General features: G+C 46.9%; 1 protein-coding gene across 1 annotated transcript in view; it reads right to left on the minus strand.

The window, feature by feature from the left end:
- GPR143 (G protein-coupled receptor 143) overlaps positions 1-6,867 on the minus strand; it is a 116,930-nt gene extending 110,063 nt beyond the window's left edge. Inside the window, exons 1-3 of the mRNA XM_075333493.1 lie at positions 6,276-6,867; positions 4,046-4,155; positions 2,599-2,693 (exon numbers count right to left, since the gene is read on the minus strand). Coding sequence (XP_075189608.1) covers positions 2,599-2,693; positions 4,046-4,155; positions 6,276-6,531 — 461 coding nt within the window. The 5' untranslated portion in view covers positions 6,532-6,867. The remainder of the gene's footprint in view (positions 1-2,598; positions 2,694-4,045; positions 4,156-6,275) is intronic.
- Positions 6,868-18,424: the final 11,557 nt, after the last annotated feature.

The following is an 18,424-nucleotide window of genomic DNA, read 5'->3' on the forward strand; positions in this document are numbered from 1 at the left end:
CATAGCAACGAGCAAAAAATGAACCAAGGCAGTGTGTAACGAGCAGCAATTTCACAACAGGGGCCAGATCGCTGCTCAGTGTCACACACAGCGAGATCGCTGATGAGGTCACTGGTGCGTCACAAAACCTGTGACTCTGCAGCGATCTCGCTATGTGAGAAGTACCCCTTAGACTCATACTTCCTGTTCTTTCATGAAGAGTTTTCATAAGTTTTCTTATCAGCATAGACACCAATGCAATGACAAGTGACACCTTTATACACAACTGATAACAAAAGATCCACCAATCACAATGGGTGATGAAACAGCTGATCTTACTACCCCTCCCTTCATAATGACCTTTGCACATGTTCATCAGACACTTCAATAAAAATGAAATGAGTCTGAAGATTGTGGCTACATACATGTGTTGTTTCCTGAAACAACAGGAAGTTAGAGTCTAAATAGCCCTAGTGGCCAGTGAGAAAAGTGCAAAATTTCTATTTTTTTTAATTTTCATACAGAGTACCAAAAATTAAAAATATATTTAAAGAAAACCTGTCACCAAGTGAAAAGGGGTCAATGTTTCCTCTTATTTCATTCCTGCTGCTCTCCTGTGTTTTAACTTTTTGTTTCTTTATACATCTGCCATATAGTTCCAGTAATATGGGCCATTGTATTTTGTGCTATAGTGTTATTTTAATAGAATGGACTTCACCAAGAGGGCATTGCTCACATAATTTTCAGGAGACATGTCTTTAGACTCCCATGCAGTATAATCCTGAGGGCATTCTCCTCTTGGTAAAGACCATAAAAATCAGTACTACATCAAAATCTTTTTTAGGAACAGTTGAACCCAGAAGCTTACATACACTTTCGAAGACACATCTGCAAGTTTTTCTCACTATCTGACATGAAATCAGAATAAACCTTTCCTGTTTTAGGTCAATTAGGAACCAAAATTATTTATATTTGACAAATGCCAGATTAATGAGAGAGAGAATGTTATAAGGCTATTTTATTACTTTCTGCAAAGTCAAAGATTTACATAGATTTCATTAATATTTGGCACCATTGCCCTTAAATTGTGTGACTTGGGTCAAATGTTTTAGATATCCTTCCACAAGCTTCTCACAATAGTTGGTAGGAATTTGGGCCCATTCCTCCTGACAGAACTGGTGGAACTAAACCATGTTTGTTGGCCGCCTTGTTTGCACCCACCTTTTCAGCTTTGCCCATAAATTTCCAATAGGATTGAGATCAGGGCTTTATGATGGCCACTCCAAAACATTGACTTTGTTATCCTTAAGCCACTAAGTAGCCAGTTTGGTAGTATGCTTCAGGTCATTGTCCATTTGGAAGACCCATTTCCGCTGAAGTTTTAAGTTCTTGGCTGATGTCTTGAGATGTTGCTTCAGTATTGCCACATAATCTTATTTCCTCATGATACCATCTATTTTGTGAAGTGCACCGGTCCATCCTGCAGTAAAACATCCCCACAACACGATGCTGCACAGTTGGGATAGTATTCTTAGGCTTCAAAGCTTCTCCCTTTTTCCTCCAAATGTAACAATGAACATTATGGCCAAACAGTTCAATTTTAGTTTTGGCAGACCACACAACATGTCTCCAAAAATTAAGGTCTTTATTCCTGTGTGCATTTGCAAACATTGATCTGGCTTTTTTATATTTTTATTTGAGTAATGTCATCTTCCTGGCAGAGTGGCCTTTCAGCCCATATTGACACAGTACACGTTTCACTATGGATAATGACACAATCTTACCAGCTTCCGCCAGCATCTTCACAAGGTCTTTTGCTTTTGTTCTTGATTTCATATGCACATGTCTGACCAAAGCACGTTCATCTCTGGTACACAGAACCCGTCTCCTTCCTGAGTGGTATAATTGCTGGACTTTCACATCTTGTTTATACTTGCATATAATTGTTTGTACAGATAAACGAGGCACCTTCAGGTATCTGGAAATTGCACCCAAGGATGAACCAAATTTGTACAAGTTCACAATTCTCTTTCTGAGATCTTGGCTAATTTCTTTTGACTTTCTCATGATGCTACACAAAGAAGCAGTGTGTTTCAGGTGTGCATTAAAATAGATCATCTACAAGTGTGTCTTTAATTAACTCAGATGTTGCCAATAAGCCTATCAGGAGCTTCCAAAGACATGACATCATCATATTGGCTGTCCCTTTTTGTTTAGGCATAGTACTCATAGTGTATGTAAACCTTTGACTTTGCAGTAATAAAAAAATGCCTTAATGCATTCTCTATCTCTTTCTCTCACTCTCTCTCTCTAATTTTCTTAATCCTAATTGACCTAAAATGGGAAAGGTTTATTCTGATTTAATGTCTGATAGTGAGAAAAACATGCATATGTGTCTTTTTAGATAGTGTATGTAAACTTCTGCTTTCAACTGTTTGTGGGACATATCAAAAGATCATTTCATCTTTTCTACAAATATGTTTATAAAAGTGTTCTAATCTGAACTCTTAGCATGTACAGTGCTCCTTATAATGCTAGATTGTGCCACATACTTCATGAACCATTGATTTTGATAGAGATCCGACAAGCTGCTATTGTGAATAGAAGACATTAAAATACCTTATTCCAGCTGACCTTCTGATCACTAGGTAAGCATCCACTGCATAGCAGAACAACCACCAGAAGCTTGCACTGTAGAACAATTGTATCCACATCTACAGAATCAACAGAAACAAAATGTAAATAATTCAAAATGACAGAGCTGACACTGGTTCCCAATCTTGAATGAGACACCACCATCATCATGGCAAGTTCTGAGGACTGGCAAAGGGTTACAACATGGTTACAAGATGAATATAAGTATATCACAAACATGGAGGTTTCTAACTAGTGCTACACAGTTGCGGTAGCTAGGTGGTGTCAATGCCCAAAGCTTTAACAAGTCTTGCAAAATAACTGGTTACATAATCCAAGGTAGGTTCAGAGAACTGGCCTGGCACTTGGACAGGGCACTTGGTTGATTGACATGTCCTTGATGCAACTTTGAAGGCTGGAATTTGATCGTCCTAAAGGAGAGCAGCTGAACACAGAATCTTATTGGCAATGTTCCATGGGAAAAAAAATCATTAGTTTTTTTCTAGGAGAAAACTATCTAGCTTATGTAAACTATTAGCAATAGCGGCTCTATAAACCAATATCGAGAAGGGTTGGGCATCTCATTCAGACAGTCAAACCATGCTCTGTACTGATGAGGGGCAAATAGGCTCAAACAGTCTTGGCTAATATTCCTAGCCCTATAACAAGGCTGAGTAAAGGGTCAGACATAGACTTACAGAGTAGCTATCTCAACTTGGTGATACTAGTAAAATATTTTTCTTTCCTTCAAGGAGAGAGTTATAGAGGCACTCCTTTCTCCAAGATCCTGACTTAATGTGTACTAGGTGTAGTCATAATAATATTAGCAGATACCTCCACTTAGAAATGTAGTATAGTTCGCCTGATGTCATTTAACTCATGTGCACGGCATTGCAGCTTAGGTATCCATGGTTACAATTACTCATATAGTGACAGTTAGTTGCTCATGGCAGTAACCATGGATACCTAAGCTACTGTAATGCTCTGCACATGAGGTAAGTGAGATAGCTAATCAGAGAACTATACTACATTTCTAATTGGAGGTATTTGCTAATATTATTATTATGACACCTGCTACATACTGGGATAGGATCTTGGAAATGGGAATACCCCTTTAATTTAAGAGGAACCTTTCACCTCTGAATATACTATTTATATAGGGTTAATCTGCAGGTAAATAGCACTATAACGCTGTCCGGCTGCCATACTGAAAGTGTAACTTGCAAGATGAAATTAACTCATTTCAACCTAGGAGCTGCTGGCATTCAGTCATGGGGACATGCATGGAGCAGTTATATCCATCATTCACAGCATTACTCGCTATACTGTGAGCGGCGGATGTAAGAATATCCTGGCACTTTAATTGACAGCCCCTTCTGCACAAATGCACTGCAAGCACATCACCATAGCCATGATATAATTTGATACTTACTGCACTTCCAACACAGAACGCAGCCGGCCACACATCTGTACTGTTCTTCAATGAAATATTGCTTATAAGAGACGGTGAAGCTATCCATACTGTTGATCGGAGTATAACACCTGAAAGGAAAATTATATGCTAAAAGCTGAGTTCATGAAATATTCCATACAGTATATGGAGCCTCAGGAACTGGGCCGTCACCCTTAAGTAATTAAAGTAATTAATGGGTTTGTTCAAGAAAACGTACAAAATTGTAATTAGAAAAACATGACTGCTGCATCTGATATTGTAGCTCAGGTCCTCTTAAAGAGGTTGTCCATGATAAGTTTTATTTTATTTATATACTATTTAGTTGCTATCTGCCTGCCTGTTGTGCCCAACACTAATCTATGTAGCTCAGAGTGGTCACTGAATGTTCCAGCTGATGATTCAACTGCTCCACATCAACAGAGTAGCTCTTTCTCTTCCGGGCTGCTTTGTTGATGGGGTGTGACTGGTGGCATCATGCTGATTGTCAGGTGGTTCCCCACTGTTGACAGTCATGCCACAGCAATTGAGCAGAGCAGAAGAGAAGCTGCTGCTCTGTCAAAGTGACATGAGCGGAATCCACAGAATCTCTGGCAGTAGCAGTCAGGCACAGTAGGTGGGTAGTTAACAACTACCATCCTGTTAGTTCTTAGGCACATAGTAAAAAAAAATAGTTCCTTTAAGTAGAGTTGAATGGAATACCATACACAATCTATGGATAAGTATGGTGCTGTTTTGGAAGAAAGTAGTCATGTTTTTTCCTAATAGTGGACCACCCCAAGAATGAAAAGATAATCAAATATAGGTTTTATTACAAGTCTTGTTACTAAGACAAGAGGATGTGCTTTTTGACTAGAGAAAATTCTATACCATTACAGACTGGATTCTTTTCTGTAAGAGCAGGGAGACTAAGGAACTCACTGCAGGAAGTTGTTGCAAGATTCATTAAAAAGTGGTGTGTGGATACCTTTCCAGAAAGTAATATTACAAGCAGAGTTCATATTTAAAGTGTTTCATTATAACTTTTCGGAATAAGGTTTTATGTGTGTGTACACACTGTGTGCATAATTATTAGGCAAGTTGTATTTTTGAGGATTTTTTTACTATTGATCAACAACTATGTTCTCAATCAACCCAAAAGACTCATAAATATCAAAGCTTAATATTTTTTGGCTGAAGAAGGTATTTGAAAAAAGCCTTCCCTATCAGTTTTACCGGGATGTGGCCACTATTGCAGAGTAGTGAACCACCCCTTTAATAAAACAGTATTGTGCTGCAACGTACATTAATGAAGTAATGTCTCTTATAGGTAGTACATAGAGTGACATGGATTGCCTACAGGGCACACAATATTGTTGTGTTCATAAGCCCTAAATGTAACTGTACAGTTACACAGTTTATACTGCTAATGTTGTTATATCATTAAACCATTCATGAATAAATTGGAGTTATTTTAATTAATAATAATAATAATTTTATTCATTTATATAGTGCTATGAATTCCACAGCGCTTTACATACATTGGCAACACTGTCCCCATTGGGGCTGACAATCCTCTGAATCTGCCAACAAACATTGAATATAAATTCTCAACTGCTCTATAAATCCAGTGTTTGCATGTCTTCTTGAGAAAAAGAAACAGTCTTTGTAACCTTAAATAATCTTACTCTTCTTCTAGAGGCCACTCTTACTATTCGTAGCCATTAATTCTAACGTCCCTTTCTCTTTTCTCTTTTTCTCTCTTACGCTATCTGTTACATGCTCAAAGATAAGTACATCTGTTTGAATCAGTTGAACATCATCACCATGCTTAAGATATTCTTAAAGTTCTCCTTTTTTTCATGGTACAACTCCATTAATAATAATTTAGAGCCAACTGTTTAGATTTGACGTTATACAAACCATGAACATGATTGTATTTTTATTTATATAAAATGTATATGGGGGCAGACATATCAATGGTTAAACCTGTGAAGTCATGCAGGGGTCCAAGAGGTAAGAGTGCCACATCTACCTCCAAAGCAGATGGAATTGGGCATTTTGATGACTTATTGGATTGAAGAGGGCCCATATACTGTGTAGACTTTTCTGTCAGTGGCTGCCAGTAATGTATATATTATATGATAATATAAATTAGTCTTACATGAAATAGTGTGAATCAAATATAGAAATCAGTACAGAGAAAATGATAAAAGAAACTGGATCTTCTTACCTATGCATCCAAGCAGGTCACAAATAACAACAAGAAGCAGGATCCTTGACGAAGACGGCTTGGGCAAGGTGGATTTGCCCTGTTTTCTGTAACCTTGCTTTGTTTTTGGTAGTAGTTGTATAACAGAAAATATCAAGCTAACCAGCCCACTACCGATACAGAGGGAGCCGAACACCGTTGGCTGATAATCTAACACTAGCTGAGTTGCAGGATCCCTGTTGGGACAGCAGAAGGTTTCCAGCCGAGGGGAAGCCATGGCTGGACTACTTAAGAGGTACAGAAAAGTCAGTAAAAGAAAACAGAAATGCTTAATGAAATTTACTCTGACTTCTCAGCTTCATTCTTCAGTGCTGGTCATCACGAGTTTACTCAGATCATGTGCTTCACAATCCCTGCAGCTATGTCTCTGCCTCGCTTCAATGAAAACTTTGGATTCTTTGCCAATGTGTTCTGTGTTCCCATAAATGAGGTGTCCTATATATGGTGCATTAATTACAACAATAAAATTCAATGTAATGCAGTCTCCTAAAGAACAGTATTTCTACAGAATAAATGTTTTGGAATAGTGAAGATTCAAGTAGGTTATGTAACCTCCTACACGAACGAAAATCAAGTATTTCTGCTTTTAACTTTGGACTTGCTAACACAGGTATTTTAATCCTGTCTGATCTAACTTGAGCTGCATGTCTACACAAAAGATACTAGAAGGTGTAGCGCAACCTCACATGTAAAGAAAAGCACACAAAATTAATTATTATTATTAATAAATTAATTAATAAAATATAGTTGAAAAAAACACATCCATCAAGTCCAACCGTGGGCTATAGCAAAGTATTATGCAGATATATAAAAAGTATGAACTGTTGATGTATATTTAGTGATTGGTGAGGTATATTATACAGGTTAGATCATTAAATTAAAAAAAAACTGCATCCCAAGCTTAATCTTACCTCCCTGCAGCGGTGATTCCGCATATTCACATGCGCTCCTGTGCTTCATAAGCGACCACCAATCTTGTGTGAGTTTGATAAAGGTCCAAGGAAAGACTGAAACGTCCAGAAAGCCATGGACCCCATAGGGGGGAGGGGCGACATGACCAGAGGGAAGGGAGGGAGTGAGGGGTTAAAAAAGGTATAATGAGGGGCATTATGGGAAGGTATAGGGGATTGGTGGAGAAAAGGATCCCTGTAGGGGAGGGGGGGGAGTATAAAAGCGATGAGGGAGGGTCTTACCTCCCCTTTTGGACTCCGGACGGCGACAGATTGAGAGACCCAGGACCAGGACCACAAGGACCAGCATGGCGGACCTCCAGGAGCTGAATCGGCTGATTAGAGCGGCGATGGCGGTGCACGGGGCCCAGGCAGTGCAATCCCACGTCAGGGCTGCCTGTGTGTCCCCGTCGGCACCTGCCCCTTGTTCCCCCCCTCGCCGTGGGCGGCGTTCCAGGCCCCCTGTCCGGTACTCTCCGGGTGCGGGGGGAGCAAGGAGGCCAAGTGAGAGCCCCCCCCTGGACCCTCCGCGGCGGGGCGGGCAGCGGCAGCTCCCTGCGTCCGCTCCGGCCGCCGGGAGGAATCTCCGACGCGGCCGCGACGGCCGAGAAGGGGGCGTGGCCAGCCCGGGGCCTTCTTCCTGTCTCAGGCCTCGGGCTGGAGTGCAGAGCCCAGCGGCGTCTCCCGGCCGGGAGCGAGCCCGGCGATTGAATGAGGCCAGCGGTGGCCTGGATGGAGGCGGGCCCGGCCTGGGGCCTACTTCCGGTCCCAGGCCGCGGGCTCGAGTGAACAGGCCGGCGGCAGCCCGGGGACCGGGCCGAGCCCTGCATGAATCGGAGGCACGGAGAGGGGGCGTGTCCAGCCTGGGGCCTGCTCTGGACGCCGGGCCCCCGGCGGTGGGGCACGTCCCGGCGGCTGCTCCTGATCAGGAGCGTGCCCGGCTGATGGAGGCCAGCAATACCCCCCGGGGACGTTGGGGGGCCGGGCGCAGGCAGCCAGCAGGGGGACCGGTGTGGGCAGGCGCCACCCGGATACCTGCACGGCTGCAGAGGAGAGGAGGGACGGTGGGACCCCCGCAGGGCGCGCCAGGTCCCTCAGGTTATCAGCTCTGCGCCCGGCGGACGCGGTCTCCCTCGGGGGGGGAGGACCCAGCGGGAGGTCTCGGTCGGAGGCCCGGGAGGGCGGGAACCGGCGGTGGGGAGCCCCCTGAGCTCGGGGAGAGGCTCCTCCAGGAAGAGGACTCGGTCGGCGGCGGCCCAGGGGAAAGGACAGTCTTGTGGGCTGTCGCCGCAAAGAAAGCAGCGGACGCCCACCGCCAGTGCCCACGCGGCTGCCCAGCAGGGTGGCTGTGGTGGAGGGGACGCATCGGCTGCGTCCTCTGGAGCTGGGACGGTGGAGGACGGCTACAGCGAAGAAGAAGAAGGAGCCCTCAGGTCGGGGGATGAATTCGAGGAGCCGCTGGCGGACGACATCGCAGTATCGAATTCCGTCTCCGCGTCACGGTCGGGCGAGCTAGCCGTGGATTCGGCATTGCTTGCGGCACGGGGTGCGGGTGCTGGGGAGGTGGCTGCGGGCACGGCAGCGCCAGAGGGGTCAGTTTTACTTAGCCAGTTGCTGGGGCTTTTGCAGGGTTTAGCGCGAGCGCCGGCGGCGGCGACGGCCTGGACAGGGTCGGCGGTGGATGGCGCGGCGGCGGCTAGCGGCGAGAAGGTGCCGGTGGGGGCGGGTGTAGGTAGCGGAGTAGTGGAGACTGCAGGCGAAAAAGCGGGAGAAAAGGAAAAGGAAAAGGAAGATGAGGTGGTGCGGCTGGATGATAGGGCTAAGAGCGAGGTGTATGTGTGCTTTGAGGGACCGCTAGGGGCGCACCTCAAAAAAGAGGTGAGGGACAAAATTTGGAAAGGGGAGTATGTGGAGATATTTTCCCTGCTGCCCCTGGAGAAATTTAACCTGGACAAGGTGAAGCCGAGCGATTCCAAGAAGGAAAAGGAGGAGGAAGAAAAACGCCGTTATAGGCTCATTCCTCGTTCCTTTTCCAATTGGTTGCAGGCGTTCGCAATTTTGGCTAGCGTGGTGGGGGAAAAGGAGCCGGAGCACTGCTCGGCTCTATTTGGCTATATGGATGCAGTCGGGGAGGCGTATCGCACGTACGGGGGTTTGGCATGGCTGCGGTATGATGAGCAGTTTAGGCAGCGGAAGGCGTTGCGGCCCGGCATGCGGTGGGACCATAAGGACATTTCCTTATGGATGCGCTTAATGGCGGCCCCGAGCCAGCCCTTTCGTGGCGGTGCCGGGGGACCGGGCGCCGGGCCCTCGGGGATTCAGAAAAAGGGATTGTGCTGGCAATTTAACGAAGGCCAGTGCAAATTTGGCGCAGCGTGTAGGTTCAAGCATGAGTGCTCCGGCTGCGGGGGGGGACATAGCTTGTCCAAATGCTTTAAAAAAGGGAGAGGCAAGGCTGGGGACGGGTCTGGAAAAAGGGAGGACGCCGGTGAAAATAGAGGCGATGGCGCCGTTTTTAAGTAGGTACCCGGACGGGGCAGCGGCGTCGCTTTTGCGGTTTGGTTTTTTGTACGGTTTTCGGATTCCGTCGGCGGTTGAGGCGTTGCCTCCGGTTTGTCGCAACTTACGGTCGGCGAGGGACCACCCTATGGTTGTGGGTGAGAAGTTGGGTAAAGAGGTTGAGCTGGGCAGGATGGGGGGGCCATTTGAGAGCCCTCCGTGCAGTAATTTGGTGGTGTCCCCGCTGGGGGTGGTGCCAAAGAAGGAGCCGAATAAATTTCGGCTCATTCATCATCTTTCATTTCCGGAGGGGTCGTCTGTGAATGACGGCATTGCGCCGGAATTGTCGGCAGTGTACTACGTCTCGTTTGACAAAGCGTTGGACTTGGTACGGGCGGCAGGACGCGGTGCATTGATGGCAAAGGCGGATGTAGAATCGGCGTTTCGTTTGTTGCCGGTGCATCCGGAGAGTCAGCACCTTTTGGGTTGCTGGTGGAGCGGGAAGTTTTATGTTGATCGTTGTTTGCCCATGGGCTGTTCGATTTCTTGTTCATATTTTGAGGCGTTTAGCTCCTTTGTTGAGTGGGTGGTGCGGGACGTGTCCGGCTTGTCGTCCATTATTCATTATTTGGATGATTTTCTGTGTGTTGGTCCGGCGGGTTCCATGGTTTGCGCTGGTTTGTTGTTCGCCTTGCAGAGAGTGGCGGATCGGTTCGGGATCCCTTTGGCGCAGGAAAAAACGGAGGGGCCGGCGCCGGTTATGCGGTTCCTGGGGATTGAGATCGACTCGCTGGCCATGGAATGTAGGTTGCCAGAGGACAAGATTGTGGATTTGCGGAGTGCGGTTGCAGCAATGCTGGCAGCAAAAAAAGTGCGGCTTAAGGTAGTGCAGTCTTTGCTTGGAAAGCTGAATTTCGCATGCAGGATTATGCCGATGGGGCGTGTTTTCGCCAGGAGGTTGGCGGCAGCTACGGCAGGCGTACGGTCATCGGCGCATTTTGTGCGGGTCACGCGGGAGATCAAGGCAGACTTGTTGGTTTGGGACGTCTTCTTGCGACATTTTAACGGCCGCACTTTGTGGTTGAAGAAGGTGGTGCCCAATGATGCTCTGGAACTATATACGGATGCGGCCGGGTCGGCGGGTTTCGGCGCCATTTTTCAGGGTCATTGGTGTGTGGGAAGGTGGCCCGAGGATTGGCGACAGGGTGGCCTTGTCAAAAATCTGGCCCTGCTCGAGTTGTTTCCAATCGTGGTGGCGGTGGAGTTGTGGGGGTCGCAATTTTCGGGACGAAAGGTGTGCTTCCATTGCGATAATCAGGCAGTTGTACATGCAATCAACGGCTTGTCAGCGAAATCTGGACCTGTAGTAGCATATTTGCGGCATTTGGTGCTCAAGTGTTTGCTGTGGAATATTCATGTGGTTGCAAAACATGTGCCGGGGGTGGATAACGGGGTGGCTGACGCTTTATCTCGTTTTCAGTTCCACAGGTTTCGGGAGTTACTGCCGGGGGCGGACGAGGTCCGAGCGGTGTGCCCAGAGGAATTGTGGAGCCTGGTGAGGCAGTGATTGCGGGTTTGATTAGGAATTCGGTGACCGAGGTGACTTGGTGCCGTTATGCTAAGGTGTGGGTTGAGTGGCAGGCAGTGCTGGGTGAGATGTTTGGTAACGGGCGAGCGGATTATTTACTGGCGCTCTTGGCATTGGTGAGTGAGGATTTTAGGGCTGGGAGGTCAGCGTCGGCGGTGGCGATTAGGGTGGCGGCCGTGGCCTTCTGGTTAAAGGTTAGGGGTGAGCAGGACGTTTCAAGGGACTTTCGGGTACGGCAAGCATTGAAAGGTTTTCGGAAAGGGGTGAAGGTGCGGGACACTAGGCGGCCCATTTCATTGGACTTGTTACGGCGTTTGGTGGATGGTTTGCAGGGGATTTGTGTCTCAGCGTATGAGACGGTGTTGTTCAAAACTGCTTTCGTGTTGGCTTTTTTCGGGGCTTTTCGGATAGGAGAATTGGTGAGCCCGTCTAGGGTGATTGGGGGTGGTTTGCTATTCGAGGATGTGTCGGTAGAGGGACGGAGAGTGGAGTGTCGGCTTCGGCGGTCCAAGACGGACCAGATGGGTCGGGGCAGGTTGGTAGTGTTGTATGCGGTGCAAGGGGATGGCTTGTGCCCGGTGCAGGTGGTGAGTCGGTTTTGTGGTCTGCGGGGCGGTCTTCCGGGCCCGCTGCTACGTCACGAGGACGGGGCTTGGTTGTCTCGTTATCAGTTTGTGGCAGTGCTGAGGAGTTGTTTGCGCTGGGCGGGTGAGCGCCCAGAGGATTATGGGTCCCATTCGTTCAGGATTGGGGCGGCTACCGAGGCTTCTCGTTGGGGTCTTGGAGATGACATGGTGAGACGGATTGGTCGGTGGGAGTCCTCTCGTTTTCGTGGTTATGTGCGCCCGCAGTTATTATCTCGTTGAGGGTTCTGATGGGGAGTTGTTTGTTTTGCCGTTAGGTTTTGTTGTTCTTTGTTGCAATCTGGAGTGCTGGTGTTTTTGTTAAAATTGTTTCCTTTATTGTAGGAGTGTGTCTGGTCTGGATCCTGGGGCACTCGTTCGTTTTTTGGGGGGCCCGTCGGGCCGACGCTCGCCCGAATGGTCGGCAGTTGGGTCTGGACAGGTCGCTGGCGTCGGTCAAGTGGATTGGAGTGCGGGGCATGGAATGGAGCAGGGTCGTGCCGGAATTCGAGTACTATTGCAGGATGGACAGACCCCCGAACGTGTTGGTTTTGCACGTGGGGGGGAATGACCTGGGTTCGCGGGCATCCCGCGATCTGATTCGGGACATTAAGATCGACCTACTGCGGTTGTGGGCAAGGTATCCGGGCCTGATAGTGGTGTGGTCGGATATTGTGGCCAGATTATGGTGGAGGGGGGGCCCGGTCGGTTGAGAAGATTAATCGCGCCCGGGCACAAGTGAACAGGGTGGTTGCGCGTTTCGTGCGGAGAAACGGCGGCGTGGTGGTGAGGCATGTGGACCTGGAATCGGCGAAGTGGCAGTTTCGGAGAGGTGATGGGGTTCATCTTAATGACATTGGTTCTGATTTATGGGCCCTGGGTTTGCGGGATGGTGTGGAGCAAGCCTTGGGCGTGTGGCGGGTCCAGGCCACGTAAGGTGTCACGTGTCCTGTCCTGTGGCGGGGGTAGGTCTGGTCCAGAAGCGGTTGGAAGGGATTTGTAGCTGGACCGAGAGGCACTGTCTTGGTATGGTGTCTCTGGGTTCCGGGAAATTGCAGGCACGGGGTTCTGCAAAGTTTGGGGGGTATTAATCCGTGGGGTGATTAATACCTCATCTCTGGGTCGGAGTGTTGCGGCCAGGGATATTGGTGTAGGAAAGGGTTTCTGGACCGGGCCTACATAGGGTTTCATGTACCGTTTATTATTATGGGTTACCTATTATTGTGTGTTTGGGGTCGCCCGTTGGACGGCGCCCCCTTTGTGGTAGTATGTTAATAATAGGTAATAAAGGCTGCTGTGGCCAATTTGTTTAACCAAGTCGCATGCAGTCGGTGTATTATTTTTAGGTTAAGTTTTAAGGGGTATAGTAACCATCACGACCGGAAAATCCTTCCTCAGTGGTCAAGAAAGCCATGGACCCCATAGGGGGGAGGGGCGACATGACCAGAGGGAAGGGAGGGAGTGAGGGGTTAAAAAAGGTATAATGAGGGGCATTATGGGAAGGTATAGGGGATTGGTGGAGAAAAGGATCCCTGTAGGGGAGGGGGGGGGGAGTATAAAAGCGATGAGGGAGGGTCTTACCTCCCCTTTTGGACTCCGGACGGCGACAGATTCCCGCCCACCCCCCCTTTTTTGCGTTTGTGAGTTTGTTTAACTATGTTCAAAAAAAAAAAAAAAAAAAAAGGAATTATTATAAAAGGAATGCATGTTTTGTCGCAGCAGCGGGGGTAGGTCTGGTACAGAAGCGGTTGGAAGGGATTTGTAGCTAGACCGAGAGGCACTGTCTTGGTATGGTGTCTCTGGGTTCCGGGAAATTGCAGGCACGGGGTTCTGCAAAGTTTGGGGGGTATTAATCCGTGGGGTGATTAATACCTCATCTCTGGGTCGGAGTGTTGCGGCCAGGGATATTGGTGTAGGAAAGGGTTTCTGGACCGGGCCTACATAGGGTTTCATGTACCGTTTATTATTATGGATTACCTATTATTGTGTGTTTGGGGTCGCCCGTTGGACGGCGCCCCCTTTGTGGTAGTATGTTAATAATAGGTAATAAAGGCTGCTGTGGCCAATTTGTTTAACCAAGTCGCATGCAGTCGGTGTATTATTTTTAGGTTAAGTTTTAAGGGGTATAGTAACCATCACGACCGGAAAATCCTTCCTCAGTGGTCATGATTGATACACATTGAGTGCCGAATTTTTTCATCACTTTATCTTACCTTCAATATCATTTTAAATACATTTTTAAATATATTGTATTACTTATTTATATCTGATTCTGAATTACAGTTTGTATCAAAGCCCAGAGTTGTCATCACACATCTGCGCATTGTCATTGCAAAAGAGGGTCCCTACAATGGCACTGTAAGACCCGATTGCACGTTGTCAATTCCAGCTGGCTCGCTGGTAATATCATGTTGTCAAGTAATTCATACATTTAAAGAAGGAATCATAGAGGTCTGGCACAACCCAGAGTTACAAGGAAACACAGGCAATACAGACAGTCATTAGAAATAACAAGTCATATGGTTTTAAGGCCACATCAAACTAACTTTATCCTTCAAATGGAATTCCGCAACTTACAAAAATCATAACAATTCTACACACTTTGTGATAACGTAATATTGCTGAAGATTTGACATCACAAACCTGGTGATCTCCTCAATTTTTTATACATTTTAAAATCCAAAAGATGAAGAAAAAAAACAATGACCTACTTTTTATCTAAATTATTCTAACAATTTGTGGTTACTTTGGACTGCTGCCCTCTCACCATCATACTATGCCCTGAATTCACCACTTCTGGTGCCATGTTCTTTTCTTTGGTCCATGTTAAAGTGTTCCAATCTTTTCACACAAAATTATAAAAAAGAATGGTCTCTCAGCCCACAACCCCATAAATTAGACTCATCGTCATTTTTGTGCACCTACCAGTATCATATGTACAGTTACTGTCCCAATTCTCATACTCGGTAACTTGCCAAGCATGCTATCAGGGTGAGTGCATCCCTTTTTTAGCATTCTGGCAGCACCAAGGAAGCTGAAATTGCACCTAATACCTCACATCTGAACTCACATACTGTAAACTGTCTCAGATCAGGGTCTATGCTGCTGTGAAACTTAGAGGTTACTTCTAGGAAACAGCGGGTCACAAACGAGGAACGAGACCAGACTAGGTTTAAACGCAAACTTTTTATATCCCGATAAAGGCAATGGGCATATAAGGCAAATATAAGCATAAAGAAATGTACAGGCACTCGGTTACTGAACCGAGATCAGCATGGTGGGCTAGGGACTGACTCCAATAGGACAGGAACCAACAGGAACAGTTTACCTAAACAGGAACTTCTGGAAACACTATAAGGTATAAATCACTGGGTATATGAAGGAGCTGTCCCTGGACCAGCACACCAATTAACAATCTTAGCATAAACTCTAATTCCCCGCCCTTTCCCCACACATATAAGCAACACAGGAAAGTACCCCGAGGTTAACCAATTGCTAGCAGAGATGCACCAACAGTACTGCAACAATGGTGGCTGCGTAGTATATATTAGACCTGGTCTGGCACCAAATCCACTATTGAGCCAGTAGTGTGCACACTTGTCCGGAAAAACAAAAAGATATAGGCCAGGCCTGAGCTCAGGACTCACTGTTACGCATATTTATCTCCAGGCAAAGGGATATATGTTCCATGTGTGGCTCTGCAACAGTTCTATATGGCACCGACAATCACCAAGGACAGTTCTCCTAGGGCTGAAATCACAGTCTGATAACAAAGCCTCAGATGAAGATCTCCTTCGGGTTCGCTTCTCCAGCTGCTGGCTCTCTATCGCAGCCATTTATATCCACTCACAAGCAGCTAAAGGCTGCTTTACACCAGGCAATCTATCGTGCGATAGATCGTCGGGGTCACGGTTTTTGTGACGCACATCCGGCATCGCTGGCGATGCCGGCCTGTGTGACACCTCCTAGCGACGCAGTATCGCTCACAAATCGTGAGTCGGGTACTGCTCGTTAGGTTCCATAATATCGTTTACTTTAGTTGACCATCGTTTCCGTGGTAGCACACGTCGCTCCGTGTGACACCACGGGAACGATGAGCAGCTCACCTGCCTCCCGTGGCCGCCGCCGTCTCTATGTGGAAGGAAGGAGGTGGGCGTGATGTTTACGTCCCGCTCATCTCCGCCCCTCCGCTTCTATTGGCCGGCGGCCGTGTGACGTCGCTGTGACGCCGAACGTCCCTCCCACTCCAGGAAGTGGACGTTCGCCGCCCACAGCGAGGTCGCACGAGAGGTAAGTATGTGTGATGGGGGTTACTAACTTTGTGCGACACGGGCAGCGATTTGCCCGTGACGCAAAAAGGACGGGGGCGGGTACGATCGATTGTGAAATCGCACAATCGGTCGTACCGTGTAAAGCAGGCTTAAGTGGACTCTGCTCGTACAGCAGTCAGTGGCCTCTCTCTCACTCCAGGCCTGCTAGCACGGAGCAGAACATAGGCAGGCACCTCTGTTTCCAGTTTCTCTGCTCTGAGTCTCTCCTCTTTCCTTCCCACTTCCTGTCCGTTCTCCTCACAGCATTCTCCTGTAAGCCTGAGCAGATCTCCCTTTGCTGGACAGAAGGAGACACTGCAGCTGGAATATTTGCAATATCAGCTCTCACACCGCTAGAGACAGATTACATTTGACAAGTGGCAATGGACAAAAAGTTTGGAGTGATTTTTCGTGAGTAGGACAAGATCATTTTTAATTTTAATTTTGCAGAGCATAAAATGTATACATTAACTCAAAACAAGCCCTTACTACAACTCAAAAGATAATACAGAACAAGCTGAAAAACACGGTAACTTATGGACTTGGAGCTAGTGTTAGGAAGTATGTTATACAGTAGTTAAAGTGGTGGTCCATTACTAGGACAAAGCCTTCTCATTTTCCACATTTCCCTCAATTAAGATAAAAAAGCTTATACTCACCTACCATGCAGGGGAGGTTCCAGAGGTGTTAGGGTTCGAGTTCCCCGGGGTCACATGAGTCCCACGACCAAACACCGCCAGCTCCTCTTTTCTCACCTTAAGGCCTCTTCTCCACTAGCGTTTTTTAAATCACAGCGATACTCGGCTCAAAATGTGAGTCGAGTATCCTGCGTGTGATCTGCATGTGGTGAGTGTTTTTTTTCCTCACATAGCATCCGTATGACATGTGAGCGTCATGCGAGTGCTATGTGAGTTTTTAGGTAAGCAGTGTAGGGCTGGCTACGGGAGAAATCTCCTGTAAAACCAGTCCTGGCCGCGGTTACCTGCACTCAGCTCCAGAGCTGTAATCTGAGCTCCAGCATCTGCCTGATCTGTTTGCAGCTGTGCTGACCTGACTAGCAATCGCCGGGGAATCCATCACTCGGCGCTCGCTGTTCAGGCTGCACTCTGGTGCTCAGGGGACAGCTCCGGGGTTCAGTGCATGTAACCGCGGCCAGGACTGGTTTTACAGGAGTTTCCTCCGGTAGCCAGTCTGACACGGCATGCAAGTGTCAGGATCCGTGTGACATGCGCATGCCACCCGGATTCTGACTTGCATGGGGGTGAGAGAGCGGAGAATCGCATCAAATCGCAGCATGCTGCGATTTCAAGGAGAGCCCGTGTATCGTCTGAGAAAAACAGGGAAATGGAGACAGCATCATTAGAAACCATTTGCAAGATTGCAATCCGTTTCTCAATTCGATGGAATTTGGAGAAGAAAAACGCTAGTGGAGAAGAGCCCTAAGGCTGGACTCACACGAACATATGAAAAAATGGTACCATTCTCATCCAGTAAAGTAGGACGATTTTTTCCTCACTTGACATCCGTGTTTTGTCCGTGTACAATCCATTTTTTTCTCAGCAGCTATTAGTGATTTATGTAACACTCAAATGTCAGCGTTGTAGGTAGATAGATACGGTAGTGCTATGGAGGAGTCAGAGACGCAATGATGATAAATAACAGTTTTGCTTTATGTGTTTCAATTAATATGAACAATCGCAACTCCTAACAGCTTATAGGCCACAACAGCCCGAACAATAAAGTTGACAATCTATGCAGCTCAGAGAACGTCAAGTACCGGCCACAGGGAGGGTTAGGACTATATTCTGCGGCAATGTACTCCTACGGGTTGTGGTACATGGTCTCTCCAAGAGTACAATCTTACAACCGCCACCCCCCTTATATTCACAATTTACATAGGGTACCCGGCCAATTCTCCCCTTAAGTCCCTCTGCAGAAAACACTTAACACTATATACAGTATTTATATATATATATATATATATATATATATATATATATATATATATATAAATGTATATATATATATATATATATATATATATATACAGTACAGACCAAAAGTTTGGACACACCTTCCCATCTCTAGAACAACTATTAAGAGGAGACTTTGTGCAGCAGTTCTTCATGGTAAAATAGCT

Source organism: Anomaloglossus baeobatrachus, chromosome 2 (genome assembly GCF_048569485.1).
Source record: "Anomaloglossus baeobatrachus isolate aAnoBae1 chromosome 2, aAnoBae1.hap1, whole genome shotgun sequence".
Taxonomy (NCBI): Eukaryota; Metazoa; Chordata; class Amphibia; order Anura; family Aromobatidae; genus Anomaloglossus; species Anomaloglossus baeobatrachus.